The 14,398-nt window shown below is 51.5% G+C and overlaps 1 protein-coding gene across 4 annotated transcripts in view; it reads right to left on the bottom strand.

The window, feature by feature from the left end:
* Positions 1–14,398, bottom strand: part of OSBPL2 (oxysterol binding protein like 2) — a 35,917-nt gene that overhangs the window by 7,319 nt on the left and 14,200 nt on the right. For 2 of the 4 annotated variants that reach the window (XM_060396940.1, XM_060396939.1), the window contains exons 1-7: positions 11,611–11,708; positions 10,274–10,444; positions 6,932–7,076; positions 4,870–4,945; positions 4,597–4,731; positions 3,952–4,049; positions 1,481–1,663 (exon numbers count right to left, since the gene is read on the bottom strand). In XM_060396940.1, the coding sequence (XP_060252923.1) occupies positions 1,481–1,663; positions 3,952–4,049; positions 4,597–4,731; positions 4,870–4,945; positions 6,932–7,076; positions 10,274–10,310 (674 nt within the window). In that variant the 5' untranslated portion in view covers positions 10,311–10,444; positions 11,611–11,708. Of the gene's footprint in view, positions 1–1,480; positions 1,664–3,951; positions 4,050–4,596; positions 4,732–4,869; positions 4,946–6,931; positions 7,077–10,273; positions 10,445–11,610; positions 11,709–14,398 lie in introns of those variants that run through there. The other 2 variants (XM_027976975.3, XM_027976974.3) reach the window with 1 other exon arrangement.

Genomic DNA, 14,398 nt, shown 5'->3' on the forward strand with positions numbered 1-14,398 from the left:
ATACCGCGTGACCCTAGAAGCCAAGCCCCAGACAGAATCACACCATAATAGACTGAAAGCTGCAGAAGGGCACAGCACAGCTTTGAACTCCTGAGCGGTGGCTACGTCTTTAGCATTCATTTGAAATGTCCTTTGTAGACAAGTTAATCAGCAATAAAAGGCTCCAACAAAGGCAAGAAGTTTCCTGTGAAGTTGTCAACAGAACAGCCCCCCTACCCATCCCCGCCCTGCCCTGTGGGAACCACGAGGTCCCTAGCGAGCCTGGGCCTGGCCTTCTGGGGCCGATATGAGGCGGGGTGGGTGCTGGGGTGCAAATGCCTTTCCCATCAGTCAGGCCTCTTGCTCCCTAGGTGGGCTTCCTCAAGGAGAAAAGAAACCTCACAAACGGGCGGGGAGCGGAGGGCCAGACCCATGTCTCAAGGGAGGCTGTGTCAGAGCCACAGTTGAGGGCAAAAGCCGGCCCAGGGCACAAGCATTTCGCGAGGAACACTGGGAACTTCTTGAATGTCCTGGGAACCCAAAGCGTTCACGGACAAGGCTTGCGACTCTGCAGGTCCCGGTGCCCTGCCACTAAAAGTCAAGAGCGGGTGACCAGGAGGCGCTGCCCTGGTCTGCCCCGAGATGCAGGGGTCTGGGATGGAGACTGGGGAGCCCATACTCCTCTGGCCAAGTGGGGCTCACAGGAAACACAAATGCCATACAAAGCTCCCACAGAGCTGCAGGCAGCGAGGCTCGTGCTTCAGGGAGCCGGCTGTGCCCCTTGGCCTGGACCGTCCACAACGGGTTTGCAGTGCCAGGAGGCTGCTAGAGACTCGGTTTCTGCCTGGAGGGTCTTTGATCAACGTCAGATTGGGCATGTCTGGATTTAAATAGATTTAAAGGTATGCACACATCCTTGAAGATGGCCCCTCCATTCTCCTCCCCTCCTGGAATTCAGACCCTCAACCAGCACATAGGCTGTGGTCACTTCTGAGGTCAGGTGATGAAGGACACGTCTATCCTGGGGCACCCCTCCTTGGTCCCTAGCTCTGGGGGGTGCCCATGTCCGGCTGTACAGCTGTGCAGAACAGGGGGGCGGCAAGCAACCCAGGCCTCCGCCAGTGGCCAGGGAAGGGAGTGCGGGAGCAGAGGCTCTACCTGGTTGTCTTCAGGGGTTCGTCCAGCCCGCACCCCAGCTGCACCAGCACAGAACCCCAACAGAGCCCCCACATCACCCCCAACACCACGCAAGGACAGGACTATTTCAGGCTCTGATCTGGGCTGTCTCACAGCAGGGGATGACGACCACGACCAGGGATTGAACCGCAGAGACCAGGGGAGAAAAAACAGGACCCACCCAACCCTATAAGGAGCACACCCTCTGCCCCAGGAACCACCGCCCCAGCGAGGCCTCCAGGCTCCCTGGAGGAGGGTCCTGCGCTGCAAGGCTGCCTGCCTGGCAGAACACCACGAACCCTGCACCGCACAGCTCCCCACTCACTTGAGCAGCTCCAGCGTGATGGTGCCGCGGGGCTCTGCTTCCACGCTCTTCCCCCAGAACTTAAGCTTCGGATAGATGGAGCCATGAAATAGGAAGTCTTGGTGGAGGCCCTCCGAGTAGAAAGCACTGATCGGGGGGTGGTGGCTGACCTGCTCGGATATGAATCTGAACCCTAAGTCTTCCCTGGAAGCAAAAATGAGGAAAAGAAAGGAAGGGGAGGGAGAGACAGCCAAAGGACCTTGTGAGTGACAGCAAAGCCCATAAAGTCAGTCCCACACCTCCCTCCCCAGGGAAACCCACAGCTCAGCACCTGCATGTGGGGTGGAGGACCCACAGAGTCCCTGACCCCCACATCTGGGAGGGGTGCTGGGCTTGGCCTAATGCTGACCACACACACACACACATACACACACACACACACACACACGCACACGCTGTGCCCCTGGGGCCATCATCAACACACAAAACAAGCAACTGTGCGGAGAGGCCTCCTGCCCTGACGCCCTGCCCACCCCTGTGCTCTTAGGACCAGCGACTCAGAGGCCTGACAGTAAACTGTCACCTGAGTTCTCGAGGGACACCCATTGCCCAGTAAACCCAGAGGAGGACTGTCAAGCCTCTTTTCAAGGCTCCCAGGATGTTTGTGATGAAATGTCTTATGCCCCAAGATATTCCTGGCCAGGAAATAGGATTTTTAGTACACTCTCTTTTTCAATAAAAATGTCAGTTTTTAATTGTTCCAGAACTCTGAATACACCTACAGCTATAGTCATTAAAAATTATAAAAGCTCAACCACATAATTACTAACTTAACTGGAATCAGAATTTCCAATCATTACAGAGGAAGGAAAGTTGAAAAATTAGATTTTAAAAGGTTGCCTACCAAGGTATGTAATTTACAAAATGAATACTTGTCTAAGAACAGAAAGTGTTATTTTTAGTTATCCTTGAGCAAGCTCTAGGGACAAAACGATACTGGTGAGTGGCCAGTTTAGTTACATTGCCCAAACAGGAAGATGGCTGTCTCACACGCGTGGCATGCGGCAGACACTGGAAGCGTGACTGGGAAGTTGCAGCCTGACACAAGTGTAGAGAGTGTGTCAGTGTTCCCTACGAGTCTGTGAGGCTAGTTCAGCCCTGAACTATGCTCTGAAAGAGACGGACACTGGGCTGTTGCTACGTTCAGCGCCTTGGAGGGCTTGCATGCTTTTAATCCCCCTGCTTACTTTCCGTTGTCTGGACTCTTAATCTACTATCCTTTGATTTCTCTTTTCTGGTATTTCAATGATGCTTTTAATATGCACAAATGCCAAAAACTCTCTAATAGCTACATAAGGGCAGAATCTCGAATACTGGACCAGAGTATGCTGACCAGAGGGAGGAAGCTCTTGCTCGAGAGGAATATCTAAGGAACATCTACACGAATTCCAGATACAAGTGCCCCCCTGAGACTGACCCTCAGGCCAGCCTTCCCCTGCCTGGGCTTCAGCTTCCCTGTTTCTCAAAGGAGAGGGCTGTGCCTTATGGTTCCTCTTGCTGTGACTTGCCGCAGCCCCAGACCACCTGCTGCACTCCTGTCGTTTACAAGGTCCCTGGCAGCACACAGCATGCTTTCTCCCAACTCATCTGGCTTTCTCGAAGAAAATGAGATGTGGAGAAGGGGTCCTCCAGCACCCAGTGCCAGCCAGCCTCTAAAGCACACTAAAACCCAGGAGGACCCCCACACAGGCCCTGTGCGCGGAGGGGCCGCTGCTGAGCCATCCAGGACGAGCCAGAAAAGGTGGAATCTGAAACTGGCATGAATGCTGCCTCCCCACCTGGGAAGAGATGTACGTGCAGGCTGCCTGCATCACTAAGATGACAACTCCTCCCCGGATGGTCTGAAAGCAGTGCTGACAGGCACACCTCCGCACACACTGTAAACTCTGACACGTCTGAAGGGCCCGTTCTCAGCCGCCTAGCACCCCCACACCCCAGCATCATCTACTCACCACTGGAAAGACTCAACCATTAACAACACATGCACAGAAGGACCCAAGAACTACAGCCAGAAGTCTGTGGTTCTTTGAATCCAAGATTAGTCACACAATACACCACTGTTTTATAAAGATGCTGCAAATTACAGTAGGCCACGCCCACACACACAAGCACCCAGCAGCTCTACACCCCACCATCCCCTCTGTCCCTGAACCTAAGCTAAACGACATGTAGGTTAGATCCTGAGCCTAAGCCACACATTCTGGCCATCCCCTCTCCATTCCTGAGCCTAACGCAGTCTTCGGTTTTCAACTCGGTTTCTCACGAGAGTTCTGTTATGCCATTAACACAACACCTCTCTAAAGTGAACAATTTTTCCACCCACAGGAGCCCCTCAATTCAGCCAACTGGAGACATCCATGCTGCACAAGGACCCTCCTCATCCGTCACCAGAGTCCTGTGCCCAAGACACCGCAAGGGTCCCATCCACTTACCTGATGAGCTCATACGTCTCCCCCAGAAGCGGGTTGAAGGGCTTGCCGGTCCTCTCCCACTGGGAAGCCACAGCCGAAACCGCAAAGGCCGCCACAGACTGGAAGCAACCACAGGCCAGTGAGGGGGTGGCACCCAGACACGCGCTTGGGGTGACTTCTCAGTCTCCCGCTGGTAACGCATGCGAAACCACAGAACTTCCGGGGAAATGCTGTTTATCACCCACCACTTCCTCAAAGCCACAGAAAGCAGGAACTCTGCCATCTCCCATCCCAGTTGGGGCCTGCCCTGCAGGCCGTCTATCACACATGTGTGCACACACTCACATGGGACAGTGGTGCTAAAAGGACCCAAGAGGGGCCAACTGCCAGCCCCACACCCCCTGCAGCCCTACAGGCCCAACCGACAGGAGGCCAAGACGACACCCGTGGAGAATGTGCCTGTGGCAAACGCCTAGGACACTGGGCAGGACAGCTCCCCAAAGTCAGTATGAGCTGCTCTGGCCCTGCTCCCAGATGTCCCACTGCTGAGGGCCCGGGTCCCTGTCCCCATGTGGCCAGTTAGATTAAGCCACATTCTTAACTGTTATGGTCTGCATGCAACCAAGCACGGTGCCAGGTGCCCCCCGACATGAGCTTGCCACCCACCTGCATCCTTTCCAGGGACTGGGGCTGGCGGGAGGCTCTGTGAATTAGGTACACATGTTCCATGTACTCTGTGATCCGCTGCAGGAAACTCAGGGGCTCATTGAAGGCTATGGGCATCGTGATCTTGGACAGCTCCTAGGAGGGGCCGGAGAGGACCCGCTCCATCAGCAGCAGGCTCTCCCCACACCCGCCCCTCCTCCGAGCACCGCTTCTTGGAGTCACAGCCATCTGCGCCGGACAAGATGGTGGAGGCCTCTGGCTCTCTGAACTTACCAAGCCGATGCACTTCTTCAATATGCTCCACACGCTGAAGTCGCTTCTGGTAAACATTGGGGCAGGCAGAGATGTCCTGCGGAGGAGCAACCAGGGCAACACGTGTGTTTCAACAATGTGAGAGTCACTTACAATGGATAGCTCTGCTCAGTGGCCCCTGTCCATCACCTTTCCGACTCTTTGCAACCCCATGGACTGTAGCCCACCAGGCTTCTCCGTCCATGGGATTTTCCAGGCAAGAATATTGGAGTGGGTTGCCATTTCCTTCTCCAGGCGATCTTCCCGACCCAGGGATTGAACCCGGGTCTCCCACATTGTAGGCAGACACTTGACTGTCTGAGCCACCAGGGAAGTCCTCACTTTTTCCAAGCATTAGTGTTTCTCTATGCTGGCTCACTAGTGGAGGAAAAAAGGACCAGACTGCTGTGGAAGTCCCAGAGAAAGCTTTCTGTGCCGAATATTGGAGGCCCTCCTGGGAAATGATCACAGCCACACAGACGACCTTCCCCCATGGAGCTCGGGAGTCAGGTCGCCGCACACCCACCCCAGGGCAGCCGGGCGCCAGCAGCCAGGAGCAGCTGCAGGACCATGGACAGAGGTCAGACAGGAAGGAGTCCCACTCAGAAAACATCTCAGAAGGGGGGGTTCATGTTTGGGAACGCATGTACACCAGTGGTGGATTCATGTCAATGTATGGCAAAACCAATACAGTATTGTAAAGTAAAATAAAGTAAAAATAACTAACTAAATAAATAAATAAAAAGAAAAAAGAAACCAGCTCTTAAACTGCTCTGAAGCCTGTGCTTGTCTTTCCTGAGGTCCTGCGTGGCCATGACATGACAGGCCCTGGCTGTGAAGGGCCACGAGGAGGGTGGGCAAAGCCCAAGGATGGCCTTGCATACAGACAGGAGTGACGGCAGGAGCCAACGAGATGGGGGAGAATAAGGCCCGGGCCTGGGGCACGGAGCAGACGGAGCCCTAACAAGGGAGAAGCCGGGGCGCCAAGGGCCCCACGAGGCTGGGAACTCTGACCATGGGCGGGGCCGCCCCCAGAGGGAGGCACAGGGGTCACCCTTAGAGGAGACCTTTACGGTTCATGGCCCAAACTAACACACTGGAGAGAGGAAGGGCTGCTGCACCCTCACTCAGGGCTGTGTCACCACCGCCTGGGAGCTCTAAGAAGGGGGAGGCACAGGATGGGACCTGTCCAGAAACAGTGAAATCTGGGCAAGGAGCAGGCAGAGGAGGTGCCCACAGGAGGCCCAGTGTAGGAGGACAGGCCGGAACACAGGAGCTGGCAAAGCTGAAGGCATCCAAGACACGTCTCCAGAGGCCAGCAAGTCAGGCTGGGGGATGGATATGGGAGGAAGGGGGGATGCGGCACTAGGGCCAGATTCCGGGGGATGGGGGATGGGGGGAGCTGATGGCTGAGCTCAGGCCGTGAGAGCAGGCAGGAGGTGCTCTGGCAGCTCAGGGTCCCGCTGGGTCCAGTACAGGGCAGAGGCTGGGGTGAAGGTGGGCTCCCTGGGTGGACAGAGGCCACTGCCACCATCCCAGGGGCTCACCTGCTTCCTGTCTGTCCCACCTGAGTCCTCCCTTCTGTTGGTGAACTCAGGTCAGTGTCACTGGAGTCTGCTCCCATCAGAACCCAGTGGTGGTGGAGAGAGAACAGAATGTGGTCTTGCTGCACCAAACAACCCTCAGAAACTCTCAGGGTCAGAGGTCAGTGTGTGGAAAGAGAATGCAGGCAGATCTGCATGAAGCCAGAAGGACGTTCTGGTAACAGTGAGAGCAGGCTGTGTGCAAACACCAGGGCCCCCTGGAGCTCAGTCCCGCAACCCGGAGCAGGCACAGCTGCCCCGTCAGCTTATGGACAGGAGTCAAGTTGATCACCATCACTGATCTGTAGGGCCCACCCAGAGGCTGGCTGAACAGGCCCTCGATCTGCCCAGTGATGCTGGACAGGATGTTCTCAGCTCACAACTTGCACCCGCAGCATTTCTGGGGCAAGTGAGTACCAGTGTGCTGGGAGACACTAAGATGTACCCATGGGACAACCTACCTGTGCTTCTGAATCCCATTCTCCTGAGGAGGCCCGTCCCCAACTTTTCCGATCCCATTACTTTTGCTGCTGTCCACATGAATCACGCCAGTGAGTCTCTGATTCGCCTCTGAAAATTCCCCGGAAGAGTTATCAGAGTCAAAGCCTGTGTGAGACAAGCAGAGGATGATGTGGCAGGACTTCACCTCTACGGATTCTCATTGAAAGCAGAAAACCTGAAGCTCTAAAGTGTTTGTAATGGACACAGAGTAATTAATTCCACTTGCCAAGGGCTGCAGACGGAGGTGGAGAAAGAGGACTGCTCCCGGGGGCTCCCCAAGGAGGACCCCACCCTGCCACCGACACTGTACGCTCCATGGTCCTTTCCACGTGGGGCGGCCACAGGGCATGAGAAGTTTTCTCCCGTGGTCATCAATGACTCATGTCCTCCAGGGTGGTCACACCTAACTCAGGCCACAACATCCTTCTCCTCTGTCCAAGTTTGAGGTCAAACTCTGCATCATGTTCTGAAACATATCGGCTGTAGTATTTCTAAGCCCAAGCATCGTGCCACCGCATCAGCAGAACCTAGCCAACCTATGAACAATAACCCAAACTGTGGATGATGGATGTGAACCCAGAGAATACACAGTACACGGAAAACTTGGGGAAAATGACCCATGAGGACTAATGCGAAACACAGGCAGCTGTCTCCTGGCCCGTCCAGTCCCTGAGGAAGGTCACAACCCTGGGCAGACTCCTGGGTCTTCTCCACCGGGAAGACTTTCTCCGAGTGGCCAGTGACCAGGGACAAGGGAAGTGTGTTTCCTTTTGCTCCAGGACAAGCCTGGAGGGAGCTGTGGCTGCCAGGTGAGCCATTCCAGCTGGAGCAGGGGCTCCTGACTGCTGACCCCCAGCAATGAGCCCACGAGGAGCACAGGGTGGGCTCCCGTAACAGCCCCTCATTTCTGAGTGGAAAGTGGGGCCCAGTGTGAAAGACCTGGGTGGCTGCTGCTACACACAAAACATAAACCACCTTGCCACTGATAAGCTTCCTTGAGAAAATGCAAAAATACCTTCTTTCACATTCTTCTCTATTGACAGATCCCCAGCATGTAGTAGCACTGAAACCGATGACACAATGAATTTGAAAGGATATAATTTAAAATAATCAATACCTTCTGAAATAGCCTGTCACCTCTAGTTTTTGCTAACCATCCCCAAAGTGACACCTGTTGATCCCCAGCATAAATGTGGGTCTAAACAGAGCCTGAAACAGTCCCAGCTTAGGGTTGCTGAGTGCACAGGTATCCCTGTATCCCTCAGGGCCAAGAATCTAGGCCACCATTAAGTAGAAAGTTCGTTTAGATCACAGCCCTGGGGTGGGCCCCAAAAAACAAGGCAGCTTCTCCCTCACAAGTGCCTGAAGTCTCGTCTCTAGTGAAGCTGATGCTCCGTAACAGCTTAATCATCTTAATACTTAATACACAACGTTTCTTGTTATTACACGAAGAGAAAATACAGCCAAGGTGCAAGCTTAAAGCATCTATAATCTGATCACTTAGAGATACCCATCTTCGACAGGTCGGTCTGACTTTTTACAGCCCTTCATCTGTACATATTCTCAAGTGCTTTATTTAAAAGCCTTTCAAATTGAAAGGTACTGATTCTTAGAGGGAATAATTGCCCACTGAAGTCATCCATTCAGCAACTGCTGGGTTTAAATATGTTTTAATAGAGTCACAAAGTAAGACAGGGAAGAACTTGCTGGGCATTTCCTTGCATTGGGAGACCTCAGACTTTTCATCTTCCTGTTGCTTGTTTGGGAATCAAAGGACAGTTTGGTTCAGTGAACCAAACTGCCTCCATCTCAGGGACTTGTGGAAGGTCCCACCGTGCAGAGAGGCGGCGATGGAGTCACACACACATGGCACCCCCAGAGCTCAGGGCCTCTCCAGGGAAAGCCCTTCAGGAGAGCCAGTCACACTGGTCCCAGTAAGAGGGCACCTCCAGGAGGCTCCTGGGTGAGAAGGCCTCACTGAGGTTGGGCTCTTTTGGTTGCAGACATGGTCCCTCTGCCGGGGCCAGGCAGACTAAGGGCGTGATTCCCCGACAACCAGCCGCTAGGTGGAATTCAGCTGCTAACAGTCACTGATGAGCGGGTGGTTGAGTAGACAACACACTTCCCAGGAAAACATGTCTACTGGGAACATAGCAGCTATGAAATCTCGGGAGATGACTCAGTGGTTCAGCCTTTGAGAACAGCGAAGGGGAGCACAATGCCAGTTCCTCCTGGGGCTTCGGACAAGAGCAAGTCGATCACCTGAGGCTGCTGGCCCTCAACTGCTCCAGCCCTTCCCTCGGAGAAGTATGCAATGAACGCAGGCAGCGTGCGGCAGGGCTCCAGGGCTCCAGGTGTCCCAGCAGGGGCAGCACAGGTGTCTGGGGACAGCGACCACCACCAGGCAAGAGCCTCCTATCACGCTGGGCACCACACTCTCTTGGCACCAACCATGGCAGGGCCCCTCTGACAGCACTGGGGAGATTATCACTGAAGAACCTGGTGGCAGTAACATTTCAGAGCCGCTGTTTCTATGTCCCCACATCCAAGAGCAGGCCGTGGACTGGAAGAGTCCCCTGAAGTCCGTCTCCACCAATAAGAACCCTCAGCAAGAAAAGCAAAGTGATGCTCCCAGTGCTGACAAGTGGGTGGAGGGCAGGGGGGACATCTTGAACTTGAGTTTGGGGGCCCCTCAGGAGGTGACAGGAGGAGGAGCGGGTGCTCTAAGCAACTGTGGCCTGACCCAGCTTGGCCTCTCCTGCCCCCCACCCCCTGCCACCCCAGTCACTCACACATACACAGAACACCCACCCCACTAGCCTGGGTACCAGTGTTCACAATGGTGTTTGAAAAGCGAAACAGAACTGAACTTTCTTTTTTTTTAGAACTGAACTTTTAACACAGCAAGAGTTGCTGTGGAAGCAAATAATCTACTATTCCCTGGTAGACTTTAAGTGGTGCAAAACAAGATATAAGACAGGACAGTAAGGTTTTGATCATTATAAACAATATAAGGATGCTGACCATCTCATTCAGGAGCCAAATAAAAATATTTACACCTGAGGGCAACCCTTTCAAAGACTGAAACACACAGTTGCCCTTTCATGTTATCTCCTGCGGTCCGAAGTGGATGTTTTCCTCCAAATCTGGGCCAGGACAAGTGCTTTTCCTGGGAACACATCACCCTTCCCTCTACATGGCTCTCCCAGGCCACCCTCATGTCCCCAGGCTATGTCTGAGGCTGGGGTCTGAGGGCTTCGTGCTCACCATCTGGCCTCTGCACTGGCACCCTCTCCGCTCACCTGTGACGGCATCGAAGAACTCCTCCTCTCCGTTCATCCTTCAGCAGCCAGGCGCCCACCGCCTGATCCAGAGGGTCCTCTACTCAATCATTGTACTGAATCTACATCGACAGTGTAAGAAATTTCAAGCTGCGAACTTTTTAAGGTAAAAATCCAATAGGCACTGGAGACCTACAGGGGAAAAAAATTTTTTTTAGTGCATTTAGCTTTCGGAAGTTGTATTGTTTAGAAACATTTAAAAATACCCATTCACTATCCTTGAGTTCATCTTGATTACATCTGAGCAAAGAAGTAAAAGGAATGACCTCACACAAGAGGAAACAGTCACATCTCTGTCCATCAGTGGGCACCACTATCTGAAGTTACTTTAAAAGCCACTGTCCACTGAAATGACTAATCTGGGGTCACGTGAACAGTTCAAAAGGCCAATTAGTGAAAGTGAGGCGTCCACACATCAAGGCCCCAACACACCTTTGCCACTGCGTATTTTCACCAGAAGCTGGAACAAGTGGTTATAAATAATGCAAAGTTCTGTTAAAACATTCATTCCACAACAACCTGAAACCAATTTTCAATTCTGGAAAATTAAGACTGCTGTGTAAGTTCACTGTCCTCAGCATAAACTGTAATCAACTTACATTTTTTCAAAATTATTTTAGCTCAATATTTTAGAACTCATGCATATTAACTTCTCCCTTATGAAGCACAGTGTTTCATTAATGGCAAGAGACTGTCCCCACAGGTTTGATGTTCTAGGAAAATCAGCAGAGACCCACGGTTCATTCACTGTGTGAGGCAGGCACAGGACTGAGCGCTCCCCTCCAGTTCTGAGAGCAGTTCCAAAGGAACAGGTGGTCCCCCAGTCCTTGGAGCCGTCACATGGCACCTGGTGTCACCTCCAAAGCGTTCATCTCGGGCTCCATCCTGAGCACAGGTGAGCGTCTATGTCATACAACCAACTGGGGTTGGGTTTTCCATCCTTCCTTCCCCCCCAGGAAGCTCTTTCAGAGTTTCCTTTCCTTCCCCACCTTCCTAACCCGCAGGCATAACCACACCCGGGCAGCTTCAGGAAACAGCCATTCAAAGCCTCACTCAGTCATCCATGCTGGTTCTGATTTCCTTTTGGCAAATAAGAGAAGTTACTGCTCACTTCTGACTCTTCTCTGATGTGACAGGCCCCATCTACAATATCCAGCATCACACTTGGGCTCCAGAAGCCACAAAGCGGAACCAGGGTTCCCTGGAGGAGAAATGGCTGAGCCCAGAACTGGGGTCCCTCTAGAGGCAGCAGGAAGCTGGCAAGACTACTTGAGTCAGGTCAAAAGGCTCAGACGAACCTGCAGAGGCTCCACTGTGACCGCAGGTTCCTGTGAGCCCTGAGAACACCCAGAGTAGTCACCTCACACATTTAAGTCCCTGGGTTCACCGAGATGCTGAAAAAGAAATTGAATGGTCACCACTGGATGGAGGACGCCAACACATTCTTCTGAAAACTAGGACATGCAGGAAAGCATCAAGCCTTTGAGTTGCCTTCCTGTGCAGGCTCTCTGTCCCACTTTTTAGAGGCGTTCCTGCTGATGCATGAAGGACCGGGCTATGTCGATTCTGTGTGCAACCCTGACGAATTCCCATGTCTGAGTACTGGCCACCCACGGCCATGCCATCACAGACCCACTTAGGCTACCTGCCTCCTCCTCGGGGGTCCTGCTAAGACAATGGACCCTCCTCCAACCTTAACTACCAACCTAAGGAACACAGAGAAGACAGGAACATGCCAAACTCCACCAAACGGACATGGTGGGCAACATCCAGACCCTGGGCAAGCACACAGGATGAAGCCCAGCTTCTCCAACCAATAAATCACACACACACACAGTGGCAGGTAAAGGGACACTGCCCTATCTCGAGTGAGATGACAGTTTCAAGGGTACAGACAGATGTCAGAACCCATTGGGCGCTTTCAATATGTGCAATTTAGGGAACTCCTAGTGGTCCAGTGGTTACGACTCCATGCTTACACGGCTGAGGGTGCAGGTTTGATCCCTGCTGGAGGAACTAAGATTCTGCAAACTGTGCAGCGTGGCCCAAAATAAAACTAAATAAATACCTGCAATTTACTGTATGTTAATTACACCCCCTAGTTCAGTTCAGTTCAATTTAGTCGCTCAGTTATGTCCAACTCTTTGCGACCCCACGGACTGCAGCACACCAGGCCTTCCTGTCCATCACCAACTCCCGGAGTCTACCCAAACCCATGTCCATTGAGTCAGTGATGCCATCCAACCATCTTATCCTCTGTCGTCCCCTTGTCCGCCTGCCCTCAATCTTTCCCCGAATCTGGGTCTTTTCCAATGAGTTAGCTCTTCACATCAGGTGGCCAAAGTACTGGCGTTTCAGCTTCAACATCAGTCCTTCCAATGAACACCCAGGACTAATCTCCTTGAGGATGGACTGGTTGGATCTCCTTGCAGTCCAAGGGACTCTCAAGAGTCTTCTCCAACACCACAGTTCAAAAGCATCAATTCTTCGACGCTCCACTTTCTTTACAGTCCAACTCTCACATCCATACATGACTACTGGAAAAACAATAGCCTTGACTAGACGGACCTTTGTTGGCAAAGTAATGTCTCTGCTTTTCAATATGCTATCTAGGTTGGTCATAACTTTCCTTTCAAGGAGTAAGCATCTTTTAATTTCACGGCTGCAGTCACCATCTGCAGTGATTTTGGAGTTCCCAAAAATAAAGTCTGACACTGTTTCCACTATTTCCCTATCTATTTGCCATAAAGTGATGGGACCGGATGCCATGATCTTTGTTTTCTGAATGTTGAGCTTTAAGCCAACTTTTTCACTCTCCTCTTCCACTTTCATCAAGAGGCTCTTTAGTTCTTCTTCACTTTCTGCCATAAGGGTAGTGTCATCTGCATATCTGAGGTTATTGATATTTCTCCCAGCAATCTTGATTCCAGCTTGTGCTTCTTCCAGCCCAGCATTTCTCATGATGTACTCTGCATAGAAGTTAAATAAGCAGGGTGACAATATACAGCCTTGACATACTCCTTTTCCTATTTGGAACCAGTCTGTTGTTACATGTCCAGTTCTAACTGTTGCTTCTTGACCTGCATACAGATTTCTCAAGAGGCAGGTCAGGTGGTCTGGTATTCCCATTTCTTTCAGAATTTTCCACAGTCTATTGTGATCCACACAGTCAAAGGCTTTGGCATAGTCAATAAAGCAGAAATAGATGTTTTTCTGGAACTCTTTTGCTTTTTCCATGATCCAGCGGATGTTGGCAATTTGATCTCTAGTTCCTCTGTCTTTTTTGAAACCAGTCTGAACATCTGGAAGTTCACGGTTCACGTATTGCTGAAGCCTGGGTTGGAGAATTTTGAGCATTACTTTGCTAGAATGTGAGATGAGTGCAGTTGTGCAGAAGTTTGAACATTCTTTGGCATTGCCTTTCTTTGGGATTGGAATGAAAACTGACCTTTTCCAGTCCTGTGGCCACTGCTGAGTTTTCCAAATTTGCTGGCATATCGAGTGCAGCACTTTCACAGCATCTTTTAGGGTTTGAAATAGTTCAACTGGAATCCCATCACCTCCACCAGCTTTGTTTGTAGTGATGCTTTATAAAGCCCACTTGACTTCACATTCCAGGATGTCTGGCTCTAGGTGAGTGATCACACCATCGTGATTATCTGGGTTGTTAAGATCTTTTTGTACAGTTCTTCTGTGTATTCTTGCCACCTCTTCTTAATATCTTCTGCTTGTTAGGTCCATACCATTTCTGTCCTTTATTGAGCCCATTTTTGCATGAAATGTTCCCTTAGTATCTCTAATTTTCTTGAAGAGATCTCTAGTCTTTCCCATTCTATTATTTTCCTCTATTTCTTTGCACTGATTGCCAAGGAAGGCTTTCTTATCTCTCCTTGCTATTCTTTGGAATGCTGCATTCAAATGGGTATATCTTTCCTTTTCTCCTTTGCTTTATGCTTCTCTTTTTTCACAGCTATTTGTAAGGCCTTCTCAGACAGCCATTTTACTTTTTGCATTTCTTTTTCTTGGGGATGGTCTAGCTCCCTGTCTCCTGTACAATGTCACGAATCTCTGTCCATAGTTCATCAG

This window comes from Ovis aries, chromosome 13 (assembly GCF_016772045.2).
Source record: "Ovis aries strain OAR_USU_Benz2616 breed Rambouillet chromosome 13, ARS-UI_Ramb_v3.0, whole genome shotgun sequence".
NCBI lineage: Eukaryota > Metazoa > Chordata > Mammalia > Artiodactyla > Bovidae > Ovis > Ovis aries.